The sequence below is a fragment of the Ciconia boyciana genome, chromosome 1 (assembly GCF_034638445.1).
Source record: "Ciconia boyciana chromosome 1, ASM3463844v1, whole genome shotgun sequence".
Taxonomy (NCBI): Eukaryota; Metazoa; Chordata; class Aves; order Ciconiiformes; family Ciconiidae; genus Ciconia; species Ciconia boyciana.
Window position 1 is genome coordinate 148,700,682 of NC_132934.1, and position 15,872 is coordinate 148,716,553.

General features: G+C 44.0%; 1 protein-coding gene across 2 annotated transcripts in view; it reads right to left on the reverse strand.

Annotated features, from left to right (window-relative positions):
- TBC1D8 (TBC1 domain family member 8) overlaps positions 1 to 15,872 on the reverse strand; it is a 52,191-nt gene that overhangs the window by 32,466 nt on the left and 3,853 nt on the right. Inside the window, exon 2 of one of the 2 annotated variants that reach the window (XM_072849703.1) lies at positions 4,186 to 4,296. In XM_072849703.1, coding sequence (XP_072705804.1) covers positions 4,186 to 4,296 — 111 coding nt within the window. Of the gene's footprint in view, positions 1 to 4,140; positions 4,297 to 15,872 lie in introns of both variants that reach the window. The other variant, XM_072849702.1, reaches the window with a different exon arrangement.

Here is a 15,872-nt window from a genome sequence, read left to right on the forward strand (position 1 = left end):
CATCACACGACAGCAAAGTCAGAGCAAGACGGGCAACATACAGGGCAATCAGAGGAAAATCTGGCCCCTCCAGATCTTACTGGTCAGTGATTAAATGTTATAGGTAAAAAAGTAAAGGCAGCAAAAGTTGCTTTTCCTAATGCCCTGCTAGTGGAAGAGAGAAGTAGCTGGATGTAAGAGACATACAAATCACAGATGAAAATAATAATAAAATTAATCTCAAATAGAAGACCCGTTATCTCAAGATTTGATTTGTGTGTACATTAGAGATGCATCATGTTGCCTCACAACAAAAAAATGACAGATTTAGCTAAGGATTTTCCACTTTCCTCTGCTCTGTTTTCCATGCAGAATGCCAACTGGCAAGGAAACTTTCCAAGCTTTAACTTCCTTGACAGGAAGGTCTTGTGATGGAACTTCATAAATATCATTAATCAAGGTTAAATTAAAAAAATAATAATAATAATCACAAAAGAAGAGACACTTAAATGCCCTTTAGGTAAAGAAAACAAGTTATATCAATGGTAAAGAACACCACAAATCCAGTCATTTTATATTGAAATGGCTCTGCAAAGCAAATACTGAGTTGAATTCTTATTTCTGAGCAACCTGAAGATACCAACTGTATGGGAGAGCTGGTGGGCTGCCTCTTGTGAAATAAGCCATGAGCAAGACACCTTTCACAGCAGCATCCACATGGCTTGGACTGCTCTGAGCCTGGGCTCTGGCAGTGGCTATCTCCCACGGGAGCTACTGCAATCTCTCCTGCCTGCCTTGAGGGATCTCCAGGGATTCTGCTCAAATACTGAAAGATCTCTTTGCCCCTTTCATTTGGTCAGGCCAACTCCTCAGCTTTTCGGGTCCCTTCTTTATTTCTGATTTCCATTTCATGGCTTAAAAGTTGTCCTGTGATCTGACCCAAGCATTGCCAATCTCTTCCTTATTCCTCTTCCTGCGCCAATGCTCTCACAGCATTTTATTCCACCTTTTACCCACCTTCTTTATGTGCCTGTGCCAAATGTATATTTAGTCTAACCACATCCTCTCTTCTCATAATCTCTTCTTTAAACCCACTTCTCACCAAACCTTTTTGTTCTCCCTCTCCCAAAAGCTACTTCATTTAACTGTGACCAGGGTTTCTGTTTTGTCCGCAAGCCTTCTGAAAAGAAAGTCCGAAGCAGCTCTACGCTAGGGCTGAGGTTAGGCTTTTTTTTTTTCTGTACTGGTGTAACATGATTAACCATCTGGATTAAAACATCTCTGCCAGAACAGCCATGCGGGGCAGGGATCAGACTTCCTAGCAGCCCTTGGAGATTTGCAAAAGTCTGTAACACAGATATGACCCTCAGGCATATATTATCATTTAAGCCTACAGCTCCTGGAACAGAGGACTACCAACATACAATTAAAAAATGTCATTTTAATTAACTGCCTAATGACATGATGGCTATCCCTAATGAAGTTACTCCAGGAGACTGGAAGGAGCTCCTGGAGCTGCTCCTTGTCCTTGCTATACAGCAGGAACCTTAATTTGACTCGCTGCTCCTTCCAAATCCAGTAACAAAACTCTTAATGCCATGTTTGCATGAAAGCACCTCGCTCAGACAGGGCAGAGCTGGGCAAGCAGCAACGGCCACTTCTGCGCAGGGAAAGTCCTCCAGCTTTCTCAGTGTCATGGTTCAACCCCAGCCAGCAACCAAGCTCCCCACAGTCACTCGCTCACTCCCCCCCGGTGGGATGGAGGAGAGAATCAGAAGAGCAAAAGTGACAAAACTCATGGGTTGAGATAAAGACAGTTTAATAGGGAAAGCAAAAGCCGCACATGCAAAGCAAAGCAAGGAATTCATTCCAGCCATCTCCAGGAAAGCAGGGCTTCATCAGGCGTAAGGGTTACTTGGGAAGACAAACACCATCACTCCTAATGTCCCCCCCTTCCTTCTTCTACCCCAGCTTTATACGCTGAGCATGATGCCATATGGTATGGAATAGCCCTTTGGCCAGCTGGGGTCAGCTGTCCCAGCCGTGTCCCCTCCCAGCTTCTTGTGCGCCTGGCAGAGCATGGGAAGCTGAGAAGTCCTTGATTTAGTATAAGCTCTACTTAGCAACAACTAAAACATCCCTGTACTATCAACACTGTTTTCAGGACAAATCAAAACATAGCCCCATACTAGCTACTATGAAGAAAATTAACTCTATCCCAGCCAAAATCAGCACACTAAGAAAAGGGTCGGGTCATGCTGCTCCTCTGACTCCTATTGCCAGCACCAGCTCTCCCCTGGATACTCACGTCAGGGTTTCACAGCAGAGATATTATTCAGAAACAACTTCTGCTACCATGGTTCTTAATTTCTGTGCAGCTCTGGCAACCGCGTATGTCCTACCCACGCAGCATACAAAACAGAGCCCTCTGCTTTCCACTCTGTTACTATAAATCTCATTTTCTCAGGGCTGAGCATCCGTTCAGAAGAGCCAAAGAGAATTCTAGAAAACGTTAGTCAAATAAGTTTATCTCAGCAAAATCCTCAACCATTCCAACCAGGCAAGTTTTTTATTTGTAGCTTCTTTAATATACATATTAAAAAAAACCAACAACATACAAAAAAACCCCCAAAACTGTGGGAATAAGAGTGTGACTAGGGCAAGGATCAGCCCCAGAAAGGAATATTACTTATATTCAAATTATCAAGAAGCCCACAACAGCAAAACTGAGCTTGCTTTTCCAGTGAAAGCTACCTGGCTTCATGAGAGGACTATAACAGCATGAAGCTCTTAAATTTCTCCATGAGATGGCATTATTTAAATATAAAAAGCAGGGGGGTAGGAATGTAAAGCACAGAGCAATTGCAAAACCAAGAAAACCTAGCCACAACAAAAATAGCACAAATAGACTTTACACAAGTTTCTTCACACACATCTGGCACACGGAAAAATTCCCAGTATTAATGGGGAACATGCAGAGGAGTCTCTGCTGAACCAAGGAAGAAATGCTGAATGAGCTTGTAGAGAGGAAGGGGGCAAAAATACGGATTGCCCCTTCCATTTAAAGGACTACTGTGTCAAACACCATCAACAACATGTCAAAACTTACATTAGCTAACTATTTCATGGCTTGATCCATATACGAAGGGCAAGAATAGAACAGAACAGAACAGAACAGAATAGAATAGAATAGAATAGAATAGAGTAGAATAGAATAGTCCAGTGGGAAGGGACTACAATGATCATCTAGTCCAACTGCCTGACCACTTCAGGGCTGACCAGAAGGTAAAATATATTCTTAAGGGCATTGTCCAAATGCCTCTTAAACACTGACAGGCTTGGGGCATCAACCCCTCTAGGAAGCCTGTTCCAGGGTTTGACCACCCTCTCAGTAAAAAAAAGTTTCCTAATATCGAGTCTGAACCTCCCCTGATGCAGCTTTGAACCATTCCCAAAGGAAAACCTGCTGTAAATTTCAATGCTAGGATTTTACAGGCTGGAGAAGAAGGGATGAGAACAGCCCTGCAGACTGGCCAAGCAAGAACAGGATGAATGGAACAAGTGCAAGATGGTCTTTAGTGTGCCATGGCCAGGCTGCTGCAGTTCACATTGATACCACTTTCCTGAAGATAAGCTCGACCGTCAGAGGTTGCAGAAACACTGCAAAAGGGATTACTGCACAACAGACCAGGCAATTAGACATTCCCCCCTGGCAACTTTACCTCCTAAATCATGTAGCATCTTCCAAATGTTCCAGTCATATTTCATTATAACCAAGTGTGGTAAGACATTTCATAGTAAGCAAGCGAAAAACTAGACTGGTGAAAGCCTAGACTAAGTAGCTTCCTGCTGCAAGGAACTATTACTACTGTAGGAAAACACATGCATATGAACAGAACCACACTACTTTGCAAGAGATAGAAAATCAACGCAAAACACTCTCAGCTATACAAGCTTTCTGTAGAAACTTAATGTTCCTAGTTAGCACTTTTTCACAATTCTAATCTGGGATTTTAACTAGAGGTTAATTTGGTTGTTAAACAAGCTATAGGCAATAGCTTTCCACACACACACTACTAGCTGGGGTTACCTTGAGCTTCTTGGACATGCAGACACTGACCATGCTCAGAATCGGTTTGGAGTTTTTTGTCTGTGACTCACCAATAGCTACGGCCCAGTAAACTTCTGATCCATTCAATAACTCACCACATGCAATGGCAGAGTAAACCTGTGAGCCTGGAACTTGGAGTAAAATTCGAAACGGAGCAACGCGTGCGTTAGAGTCTAACACGGCGTCCAGGGCACCAACCAAGCGACCTGCAAAGAAAAAGGGGGAAAAGAGAATTAGTGCCAACTTTCACTTCTGTAGCATGAAAGTCTTTTCACATCTAAAGCTGTAAAATTAAACTACAGAACATAACGATAACAATTCTTCCCTATTTTATGCTGCGATGTACAGATGCTCAAAATGCGAAAGGCAAACCAGATTACGAGATCAAAAGCATATCGAGTTCTTTGCGTTTCCGGTTTTGCCTCATATATATCTATATAATCACAGAATTGAAGTGGAAAGACCTGAAGACACCTTGGGAAGTTACTGTTACAGCCCCGCTCTGAAGCTGGATAACTACACCTATGCCATAAGTGGTGTTTGTCTAACCTGTTCTTCAAAACCTCCCACAAGCAAGATGCAACAACTTCCCCAGCTAGCCTCTTCCACTATTTTCATTAAGTATTCTTACAGCAAAAAAAACCCCAAACAAACAATCCAACCACTACAATCTTAAACTTTCTTGCTGGAAATTAATCCTGCGCCCCAGAACATGGAGAGTAATTGGCCACAAGCATTTTTTACGTTAATGCTTGACATACTGAAAAAGTATCATCATAATTGCCCACCTTGTAATGATTTCTCTTTTTCTAAAGAAACCCAAATTGCCTCATCTCATCCTTATGGGTCATATTTTTCAAACAGCTCATTGTTCTTGAGCTTGAACTGGAATCTCCCCAGCTAACCTTTAAGCGTGACACTCCAAACTGGACATGATGCTCACTACCAGTAAGGTCTCAGCCGTAAGAAGAGTGGAAAATCACCTCCTGTATCCTGTATACACACCACCATATCCAAGAATGCTTGCAGCAGTATCCCGCTGTAAATCGGTATTTGACATAAATACAGGCAAACTCATTCAGGAGAGCTGGAGTAATTGCTGCCCCCAAAAAAGGCTTTCCAGTCTGGAGGCCAGCTGGAGCTGCTGGCCTTTCCCATTACCTCCCCCCAGCAGGCAGAACCAAGCTATGCGTGAAAAAGTTATTCAAATGCCATGATTTGCAAGCTGGCATATTAAAATAACTCAGAATTGGTTTATGTCACCTACCAAAGCAATTCAGGAGTAGCTTTATATCCAGTTGCCCTATACTGTATGTCTTGCAGTGACACGACCTCCTACAGAGAGGGATGGCAGACAGCGAGGAATGGCTTTACCATGTTTGCTTAAGCCACTGGAGTATCTAGGAAGTCTTCTGCAATACTACATTTTCCCTTTGCACATTTAATTTTTCCAACCTGTTGTATTTTTGTTCCTTCACCATTAACTCAACATAAAAGGAACTATTCTCAGCCTCCAGAAGTTTTGCCAGCCCTTGGCACCACGTGCAGTTTTTGTAATTGCATTCTCCAGTCCATTGCCTAAGTGATTAATGGAAACAATAAAATGAGACCTACAAAGCCCTCATTTGAAATGCCTTCTCACTTGGACAACAAACCACGGCTAATTAATTTGAGTACAGCACAACAAAGCAGCAGCGTAACCACTTTCTGGTCTAGGAGGTGTAAGAAGCTCACATGGAACAGCATCAAAAACCTTCCAAGAGCAAAGAAAATTACATCAAGTACTTCCTCCTTGCATTCACACACACCGTTGATGATGCTTTGAAAGCCAACCAGAAGTTGGATACAGTATCATGGAATCACAGAATGGTTTGGGTTGGAAGGGACCTTTACAGGCCATCTAGTCCAACTCCCCTGCCAGAGCAGGGACATCTTTCACTAGATCAGGTTGCTCAGAGCCCCGTCCAGCCTGGCCTTGAATGTTTCCAGGCATGGGGCATCTACCACCTCTCTGGGCAACCTGTTCCAGTGCCTCACCACCCTCATCGTAAAAAATTTGTTTCTTAAATCCAGTCTAAATCTGCCCTCCTTTAGTTTAAAACCATTGCTCCTTGTCCCGTCACAACAGGCCTTGCTAAAAAGTCTGTCCCCGTCTTTCCTATAGGCTCCCTTTAAGTACTGGAAGGCTGCTGTAAGGTCTCCCCGGAGCCTTCTCTTCTCCAGGCTGAACAACCCCAACTCTCTCAGCCTGTCCTCATAGGAGAGGCGTTCCAGCCCTGTGATCATTTTTGTGTCCCTCCTCTGGACCCGCTCCAACAGCTCCATGTCTTTCCTGTGCTGAGGACCCCAGGGCTGGACGCAGCACTGCAGGTGGGGTCTCACCAGAGCGGAGCAGAGGGGCAGAATCACCTCCCTCCACCTGCTGGCCACGCTGCTTTTGATGCAGCCCAGGACATGGTTGGCTTTCTGGGCTGCCAGCGCACATTGCCGGCTCATGTCCAGCTTTTTGTCCACCAGTACCCCCAAGTCCTTCTCCACAGCGCTGCTCTCAATCACATCATCCCCCAGCCTGTATTGAAACCAAGGATTGCCCCGACCCAGGTGTAGGACCTTGCACTTGGCCTTGTGGAACCTCATGAGGTTCACACAGGCCCACTTCTCCAGTTTGTCCAGGTCCCTCTGGATGACATCCCGTCCTTCTGGCATGTCACCTGCACCACTCAGCTTGGTGTCATCTGCAAACTTGCTGAGGGTGCACTCGATCTCGCTGTCAATGTCATTGATGAAAATATTGAACAGCACTGGTCCCAGTACGGACCCCTGAGGGACACCACTCGTCACGATCTCCATCTGGAGATTGAGTCATTGACCACTACCCTCTGGATGTGACCATAAGGATGTGACCATTCGTTATCCACTGAACAGTCCACACATCAAATCCGTATCTCTCCAATTTAGAGAGAAGGATGTTGTGGGGGGCTGTGTCAAAGGCTTTAACATGTTTTTAAAATATGTTGTAAAAGTGTACAGTGAGACATTATTCAGCGCCAGTTTGCTTCTCAGCTAAATACATGTCCAGATATTACACCCATCTATTTAAAATTGAGACCTGAATTTGGAGACCAATAATACGTATAGTATCAGAAAATGATAAATACTCTCCTGTAACTGCAAGAAAAAGATACAAGAATTCATCCAAGTATAAAAGGTAGCAAATTCCCTGTGCTCACAGAAAACAGAGCACCAACTTCAGCGTGCAGTCTTCAAAACAGCTGGATTAAAGCCAGTAAGATAGCATCAAATGATGCAGAGAACGAAAGTAGGGCTTAACTTTCAAATTTCAAAAGACTTGAGACATTACAAGAAAGAGAAAGAAGAAGAAACTTACTAAGTGCTGTGCACATTTTCCCCTGATGATAGGTTTAGGAGAAAGATTTCTTCTTCATTTTCACTAAAGCCATGGAAAAAAGTCAACTAACAGTAAGTGCTACCAAAATCCCAAGAGAACGCTTAATGAATGTCTGATTTGTGAAATACTTTTTTTCTTCAGAAATTATGAAAAAAAACACATGAAAGCACAGAAGTAGCTGCAAAATTTTGTTTTTACTTCTTAGCCTGTGCAAAATTAATTCCTTTTTCTGTTCCTGAATAACTGACCAGAAAAACCAATTCCTCTTCTCACTGTTTACTTCTGCTTACAATTTCCATTTTGCTTACCAACTATTAAAAAGTTTCCTCCTTCAGCTGTGCAAAGAAAAAATCACCTCCCTTGGCTAAACTACCCATAGCTAAAATATTAACTAAGGACAACAAAGAGCAGCCAGAACTAAGAATCAAAGAGAAGAAAAAAACGAGCGTGGGCATCAGGATACCTGCCAGAATAAAGCCCAAGCATCCCGGCCGCGCGTTGGGCGTCCCCGCGAGGGTTCACAAGGGTGCTGTGCCCGACGCCTCGACCACCCGGAGCCAGCGCTGCGGCTGACGGGGGTCCCATCCCGTCCTCTGCCAGGGGGGCTTGCAGTGGGGTCTCTCCAGAAGGGACATAAGGACAGCGGGGGGAAATAAAAGTGAGTACCGCTAAAACCAAGCCTGCCAAACACAGAGCAGCAACCTTGTTTGGCAGGACCCCATGACTCTGGTTTAGCACCTCTACCTCTGCCATGGCTCAGCTGCACGTGAAGCTGATGCTCAAGTGCGGAAAAATAAAGGAGAGACTGACAGAAGCAGAGAGGAGGGGAAAGGGAATTACTAGGAGTGCATTTGCAGGAGCGTGAAAAGGATTCGACGCTAATAAATACACCCAGGCCTAATATGATAATTTAGTTGAAACTGAAGTAGCATGAAAATTACTAAAACTAAAGGCAAAATTTTTCCAGTGCAAGTTGCCTCGTACTCATTTGGGGGAACTTTCGAATCGTAACACTTGCCTTGCGCTTCTCACTGAAGCATTGAAAAGTAAACAACCTAAAAATCCCTGAACAAACAAACAAACAAGAAACTTTACGCAGTACACTGATTTTGAAACACGCTTTGAAAAATAACTTTGAAACAAGCACCTTTCTAATAAAATGTCCTAAGAGCTTGTTCCATGGAAGGTTCTCTTATAAAATAGGGCCTCTTTATAAAATAAAAAGGTTTCTGGCTCACACGTACATATAAATTATACAAAGGGTCTCTGGCTCACATGGTGATGCATTAGCATGCCTTCAGTTAGGATGCAGCAGACCTCTTCTGTATCACAGGCAAGAGTCAAACCATTTATACCTACAGGACAGTCAAAAATTAAAAGGAAACAGAAGCAGAGGGGGAAAAGAGGGAAGAATTGCTACACTGGTTTCCTTCCCAAAATTCTCATCATTTTGTGGTTTGTTTTTTTTACTCTATGTGGACAAGATTTCTGGGAGGACCTTAAAATCCAGAGTACCTCTTTCCCTTTACCAAGCCACTCCACCAAGTTCTCATCTGCTTTTTGACCTCCCCAGATGCAGAAGTATTTCAGGAAAGCAGTTAACTGTACAGTAACTGCACTAAGGAAAGCTGCAGACGTAGGTTTGCAAAGCCTTCTGCTAAAGACCGCTGACAGAACATCGCAGATTCCTCAAAAGGTACAAGTTTCTTCATGCAGAAAGAATATTTCCAGGCTAAAGTTCATACGTGAGTTTCAGGTTTAATGTATACTTCTGCCAAATATGGAGGAGAGGACAGAAGAAGTGGAAAAGGACACACTTCTACTGAAATTATATGCTTCTCCTCAATAAATCTGATTACTTTAGCTGTAAGGTGGATTTCAGGTAGAGGGAACATCTATCTATGTTTTTTTCAGAATTAGATCTAGAAAACAAATCTGGAAAACTCACTACAAATCCCACACCTTACTCGGTAGTTTTTCTTTCACTGAAACATCTACTTTTGTGCATATTTTATTGCTTCAATACAGGAAATCGGAATATCTCAAAGTAAAACAAGAGCGTTGTACTTCTAATCGCAAACTGATTTTAATCAAATTTACATGTGTATTATGGATACAATGCCACAAATAAACTCAAGTATAAAAATCAGCAAGGAATCATTTCAACTTCTGCAACAGGTAGAGAGTGTCTCCCTTTCACAGAGGTCAGCCTGTAACCCAATGGGACCATCACACACAACGAGCTTGGTGAGCATTTCTTCACAGGAAAAAAAAAGTCAAGGATATTTTATAACAATCGGGTTCTCAAATGAACTATCACAAGTGCACCACTCTTCATCTTTAAACACATGGTTCCTTATACGCCCCCAGAAAGATAAAAGATCCCATTACAAGTTACCCTGTGCCGTGCTCATAACTAATCTAGAAAAAGGAGCATGTTTACAGTAAGTTAATCTAACACCAATTTCTACTAAACATACCGTATCTTTCAAACTAAAGAATGCAGGCTCCTTTCCCAGATTGGTGTTAATTATCCACGGGGTATTTCAAAAATTCTTTTAAACTTCTGAGACACTGGGCAGAGGGTGATTAAAGCTGAACTCAAACTAAAAACTGGAACTGAAAAACTATCTATTATGTCCATCTTTTAGGACAATACTCAAGAGACAGTCCAAGGCGCTAACAATTCTGCCTGGCTCAACAGCACATGAATTAAGGCACGCTCTACATAAAGTGAGACGATTTCTGCTTACCTCCATCATATTTTAAAGGCCTTAAAGGGAAATTTTTCAGAACTATTCAAGTGCCTTCCCATAAATGGGGTGGTCACTTCAGCAGCTAAGCCATGCTGCAAGGCAGAGGGACTTCGACTGATCACTTAGGAGTCTGGGACCAATAAGCTAATAAAATCCTCAAAAAATAAAACAAAAAGGCAAAAGGCCAAAGCCGCTATTGCTTTTTTTTTTTTTTTGGGGGGGGGGAAGTGGAGTTAAATCTAAGACTAAGTGACAAGGAAGCCTGCAGTACCACAATATTGAGCAACGTTACCCTTATGGTTTTACTTTGTTTTTAAATAAGACACCTCGTCCCCACAGCCAGGATCTTTTGTTTAACGCAAACTCATAAATTCATTACAAAGCGGGAAGTGAAGGTCAATGTAGTTCAAAGCAGCAATAACATGTGGTATCTGCAGTTAGCTGGTAAGAAATTCTTACAACACTTTTAAAAGCTGGGGAGCAGCGGGCTGGATGCAAGGCAGAAGAAGGTCCCTCTTCCCACCCATGTGCCACCCAGATCAAGCGCTTACACCCGCTCTCCCAAAACCAAAGGGGTCACACAGAAGACAGAGCCCAGCCTGCATCTCCAGCATCCTGGGGAACAGCTTTAGCCACTGTACAAGCAAACCAACTACTGCAGAAGTCTGAAGCAGAGAGAAAACTGCCTTTCCACTTCTCCTTGGTCTACTCGGGGAAAAAAAAAAAAAAAAAGACTTGAGGTCTCCATTGCACCTGAGACCAGCACAGCTGGACAGATGTGCAACAAGGCCTGCCTATCTCATCAAGCCCTTCTGAGAAAACAGGCAGAGGACCACCACCACAGTACCTGGACCCAAACCCATTTGCCAAGATGCTCAGCTCCTCCAAAGCTGAGGCTGCTCTCAGCCGCAGGCACCTGGCACTTCCGAAGGTCAGAAAAGCGGTGGCACCACGTGGTCTCGGGACTTGCAGTCACTGCTCGGTGGCTGCTCTGCAGAGCTGTGCAGAAGGGCAGTTGGTGGCTATGCTCACCTGTGTCACACTAAAATCCCCATTTTTAATACTCATACCCTTTTTTTCAATCAGACTAGGTTATTTTTCTAAGGCAAATCCACCAAATTGAGGGATTTACAATTACAGCCACAGTCCAGCATCCCGCCAGGCTCCCACTCCAGTACAAAGCCACGAAGCGTAAAGCATCTGAATTCATCGTCGGGAGCTCGCTGTTGCTTTTCATTGCTCCTCGCTATTTCTGCGCCTCCATCAGAAAGCTGGGGGCTGAAAGAAAAACAAGCCCAAGAAGCAAAAGCAGCAGTCTGACAAAATGAATACTTTGCCCAAAAGGAGAAAGCTCTTCCTGGGAAGTGGAAGGAGCCAACAGTACAGGTTGCTTCCCAGAGGATACAGTTTCGCAACGAGAGTTAATAGCGGCAAGAGGCACTCTAAGCTGTTCAGGCATGCGAATTCTGAGAAGAGAGCAAATCAAACAATTCAGATGATCATAAAAAACAAGTTGGGGGGTTTTTAGGACAGTGAAATTGAACTAACAGCTTCAATAAAGCAGAATTAATCTTGGCTCTTTGAGGCAGAGCAGCACTCCATACCCTGAATCCTAATTACACTTCTGCACATAGTTTCTGCCATCTCGCAATGATTTGCAAACAATTAGTGTCACAATAGCCACGGCAGGCAGCAATGGGGCAGCTGAACGAGCAGCCCACCACCACGCAGCAGAACCGGGAAGGATACGTGGATGTCCCCGTTCCCCAGCCCCCCCGCTGTCCCCATGCTCCAGCTGCAGCAGAAAGGTGGTTTTCACATCCACCAGGATAACCTCAAAAGGACACTCCCGGGACGGCACCAAATAGCAGGGGTTGCTCGCCTGGCTCTGTGAGGGAGGCATCTCAGAAGTGCTCCCTAGGAACAACGTCCTTGCTGAGAGAGGGATGGGGGGTTATGAAGCCGGCTCCCGCCTCAACCACCCCACCATGTAGGAGCCCTAACTGTTGACCACAACCCCGGCACTGGCCCAAGGCAAGACCCGGAGCTGAGATGCATTGAGGACCACCACTGTCTTCATCCTCACCTCTTACAGCCCAGCCAGAAAGCGCCACTCATCCCACGGGCACCGGGCATTGTAGGCTAGGGTGGAGGCTTTCAAGACGCACCGAGGCAGGATACAGCCCAGGATAGTGAGCATGAAGCTACAGCATAAATGTTTGGGGATGTCTCTAGGTCTTTTCTACCATCTTGATTTGATTTCTTTAAAAGTTCAAAACTCAGATGTTTAACAGGTTGTTACTTTCACCCAGGCCTCCCCAAAATCTATGTTTTGCCATCAGTTATGCAAGGCCACTAACAACAGCAGCTCAACGTTTTGGCTTTGCACCGGCCACTGTCTTTGCTGAATTCTGCAAAACTATATAAACAGGTTTTGATACAATACAGCACCCATGAGAATTTATTAGGCTTCCCCCACCAAAAAAAAAGTTGCAGAACTTATTTGGGCAAGTACGTAAGAAGAAGGATGAAGGAGCACTCCTCCAAGGGCTGCAGGAAGGCTGTGTTTCCTTTGTAACGATAAGGGCTCACCATACTTGAAGATAAGCACAGACAACATTAGATTTCAGTGTAAGGACCTAATGCTCCAAGCATTTATTCACCCATGGAAATATCAACATTCAAGCCCTTACATTACTTCCAACGTGGGCTTTGCCAGATCAAACACTGTCACTAGGTAAATTGGGTTTTGTTGGGGTTTTTTTGGTTTTGGTTTTTTTTTCAATCTGGCATGTAGAAATGAATTGAAACAAGTTTTTTAATCGTTATTTCTCAGTCCCAGCACTCCAGGGAGGCTGGACATGAGAAATGAGGGGAGTTTGGGCATTTCACTGCAGAGGTCAGTGTCCTGTGGTCCCCGTGACTCCCTTATCCCTGGGTGTGACACCGAGATCTTGCTCCGGCACCAGACCACCATGTGGGGAGAGAAAGACCACACCAGGGAAAGAGAAGCGAGCTGAACCGTGCACCCGCTCTCCCGGGATGGCAGGAACAGCACCGCAGCCCTGTGGCACTGGTTATTTCTCCTCGGCCCCACTTCCCATGGGCCATTTCCCCAGGCGGGCGTGCTGCCGCGGCACAGCTCTCGCAGCTGCTTATCTCAGTCCTCTGCCATCAGTCCAGGTCAGGCCAAGCCTATTTTTATAGCTCCAAAGGCTGCAGAGCCAAATGCTTCGATTCTCACGTTACAAGTGAAAATACCTGAAACTGTTTTCCACCTGAAAATGGACAAGAAGGGGGGAACAAACAAGCTGCTGCTGCAGTCCTGTAAACTGCCCCGACACAGGGCACTACCTGGGGCAATCTCTCGTTTTTGGCGGGTGCTGTAAATAATGCTGAAGAGACCAATCTAGCGTTACTTAAACTCTGCCACTAGAGACATGCTCAATTATTTTATAAGGAAGACATGTTTTCCTATGAGGGTGGCAAAACACTGGAGGTTTCCCAGGTGTGGATGCCCCATCCCTGGAAGTGTTCAAGGTCAGGCTGGATGGGGCTTTGAGCAACCTTATCTAGTGGAAGATGTCCCTGCCCATGGCAGAGGGCTTGGACTAGATGATCTTTGAAGATCCCTTCCAACCCAAACCACTCTGTGATTTTCCTGCCTTTTTCTGTGCCATTTGGCCTCCACAACACGAAAATAAAAAGGCATCATAGCTGTTCGCTGGATTACAATGTTGTGCAGGCTGGTGGTCAGTCTCTGAGCAGACACAGCCCAGCCCCACCTCTACACGCACAGGTACATCCTTGCCTTTAATATTAGTATTTAACACAACGTTAGCATTTCAACACAGGCACCTGCGTTTCGCCTTACCCATCTCAGCTGGGCCTTAGGAGCAGGAAACCCACTCCAGAAAGGCAAGCAGAGGGAGCCAGAGCAGCACGCACAGTTCAGGAGGCTTGGGGGTCAGGAATCGGGGTGCCCGGCTTTGCAGGTAGGAGCCTGACCCTCCCGCTGCTATCCCTCCTTCCAGCTCACGCCTCCTGGCCAAACGCTCTGACGGAGAAGCCACCCTCTTAGGAAAGAGCTTATAAGCATGCATTCTCCTTAAAAAAAAGTTACAGTAAAATAAAGAGAAAAAAAAAATAAAAGGGGGAAAAAAAACCTGCCAACCTGAATTCCAGCTGTGGGCAAGGCTAGATAACATTTTGACAGGAGCCCAAGCTTTCAGTAAAGTATTTGGATTTCCCCCTCTCCTTGTGCAAGGCTTGAGAGAGAGCTCTTCCTTAAGAAAACAAAACCACAAACACAGACAGTGAGCACTACCAATATCCCTTATTAACATCATTATCGTGGCGTCTTCCTCTCCTCAATCTGCTGCATTTAAAATAAAAGCACTTTTTGGTTTTTTTTTTAAATTAGAGCTCAGATTGAGCCTTTATCTATCAGTAACTTGTTTTGGTATCTCGGACGTATTTTAAGACGAAAAGGCAAGCTGTTTTGAAGACTGTATAGGGACAGATCTTTTAATATGCTACTCATTTTGCCTTTCACCCCTCCAAAAGGTAAAAAAGTTTATGGGGATACCCATTTGCGTTCCCTACTAAAAATCCAAATCTTCACCATATTTTTGACCCTCTCCTGCTACAATGTAACTAACAGGGGCAACCTAGATGGCTATCCCATCTGAGTCATGGGAACCCTGAACCTCCGTGGTCCCCTCGCTGCCTTTCTCTGAAATAGGCTCTATTACAAAATTATTTACCCAGACCTTGGGAGATGCACAGGGCTACTAAAAGCTGATGTATTTACGATGATTACAGTACTGGTTGGACTAGAGAGTATGAAAGAGCAGCAAAAGATCTTTTGCTTTTTTAATTTCCATAAAAAGGACAAAGAGCTAATCAATAGCCATTTTTCCGTATGCATCAAAAATTAAAATCCAGGCAAAGGGAAAATAAGGAAGAGGGCTTATCATGTAACTAGTCCGATCTCCATTCACAACCAAGAGGTGCTCTACAGATCAGTTTGAAAGCTATCACCCTGCAAGAACTTTATTTAAAAGAAAAAAAAAAATCCTAAGATGGGAGATTACTTCAATTGCTGGCATATAGCTCAAGGAAGTGTATTTATTGTGCCTTCTGCATTTATTTTTATTAAAGCAATAACAAGGTTCAGATTCATATACAGAAGATGCTTCTTTTTGCCAGTGTATTATCTTATATTTAAAGTTGTGAACCATAAAGGTTTATATGAGCTGAAGGAGAAATTAATTTCTTTTCAAAATGTTCATCCTCTGCAAGTTGCAAACGATGTAAGACCACAACCAGCTTGGAAAGTGCCCTGATCTGAAAATGGAGACTGGAAGAATAGTAGGGGGAAATATCATAACTAAATTAAAAACACAGGTAAAATGGGAACAAAACAATCTTTTATTGATCTACTTCAAGCAAGAAGTGAAAGCAGCACTGCATCTCAAAAAGTAAAGACAAAAAGCCGCTTGAAACAAGAGGTCATTTTAAAACTTCATTTAACCTTATTTATAAAAGGGAAAATTCACAAGTATTTGAAGGAATCCCAAGTGGGTTTTTTTCTACTAAGAGTGTGCAATGTGAA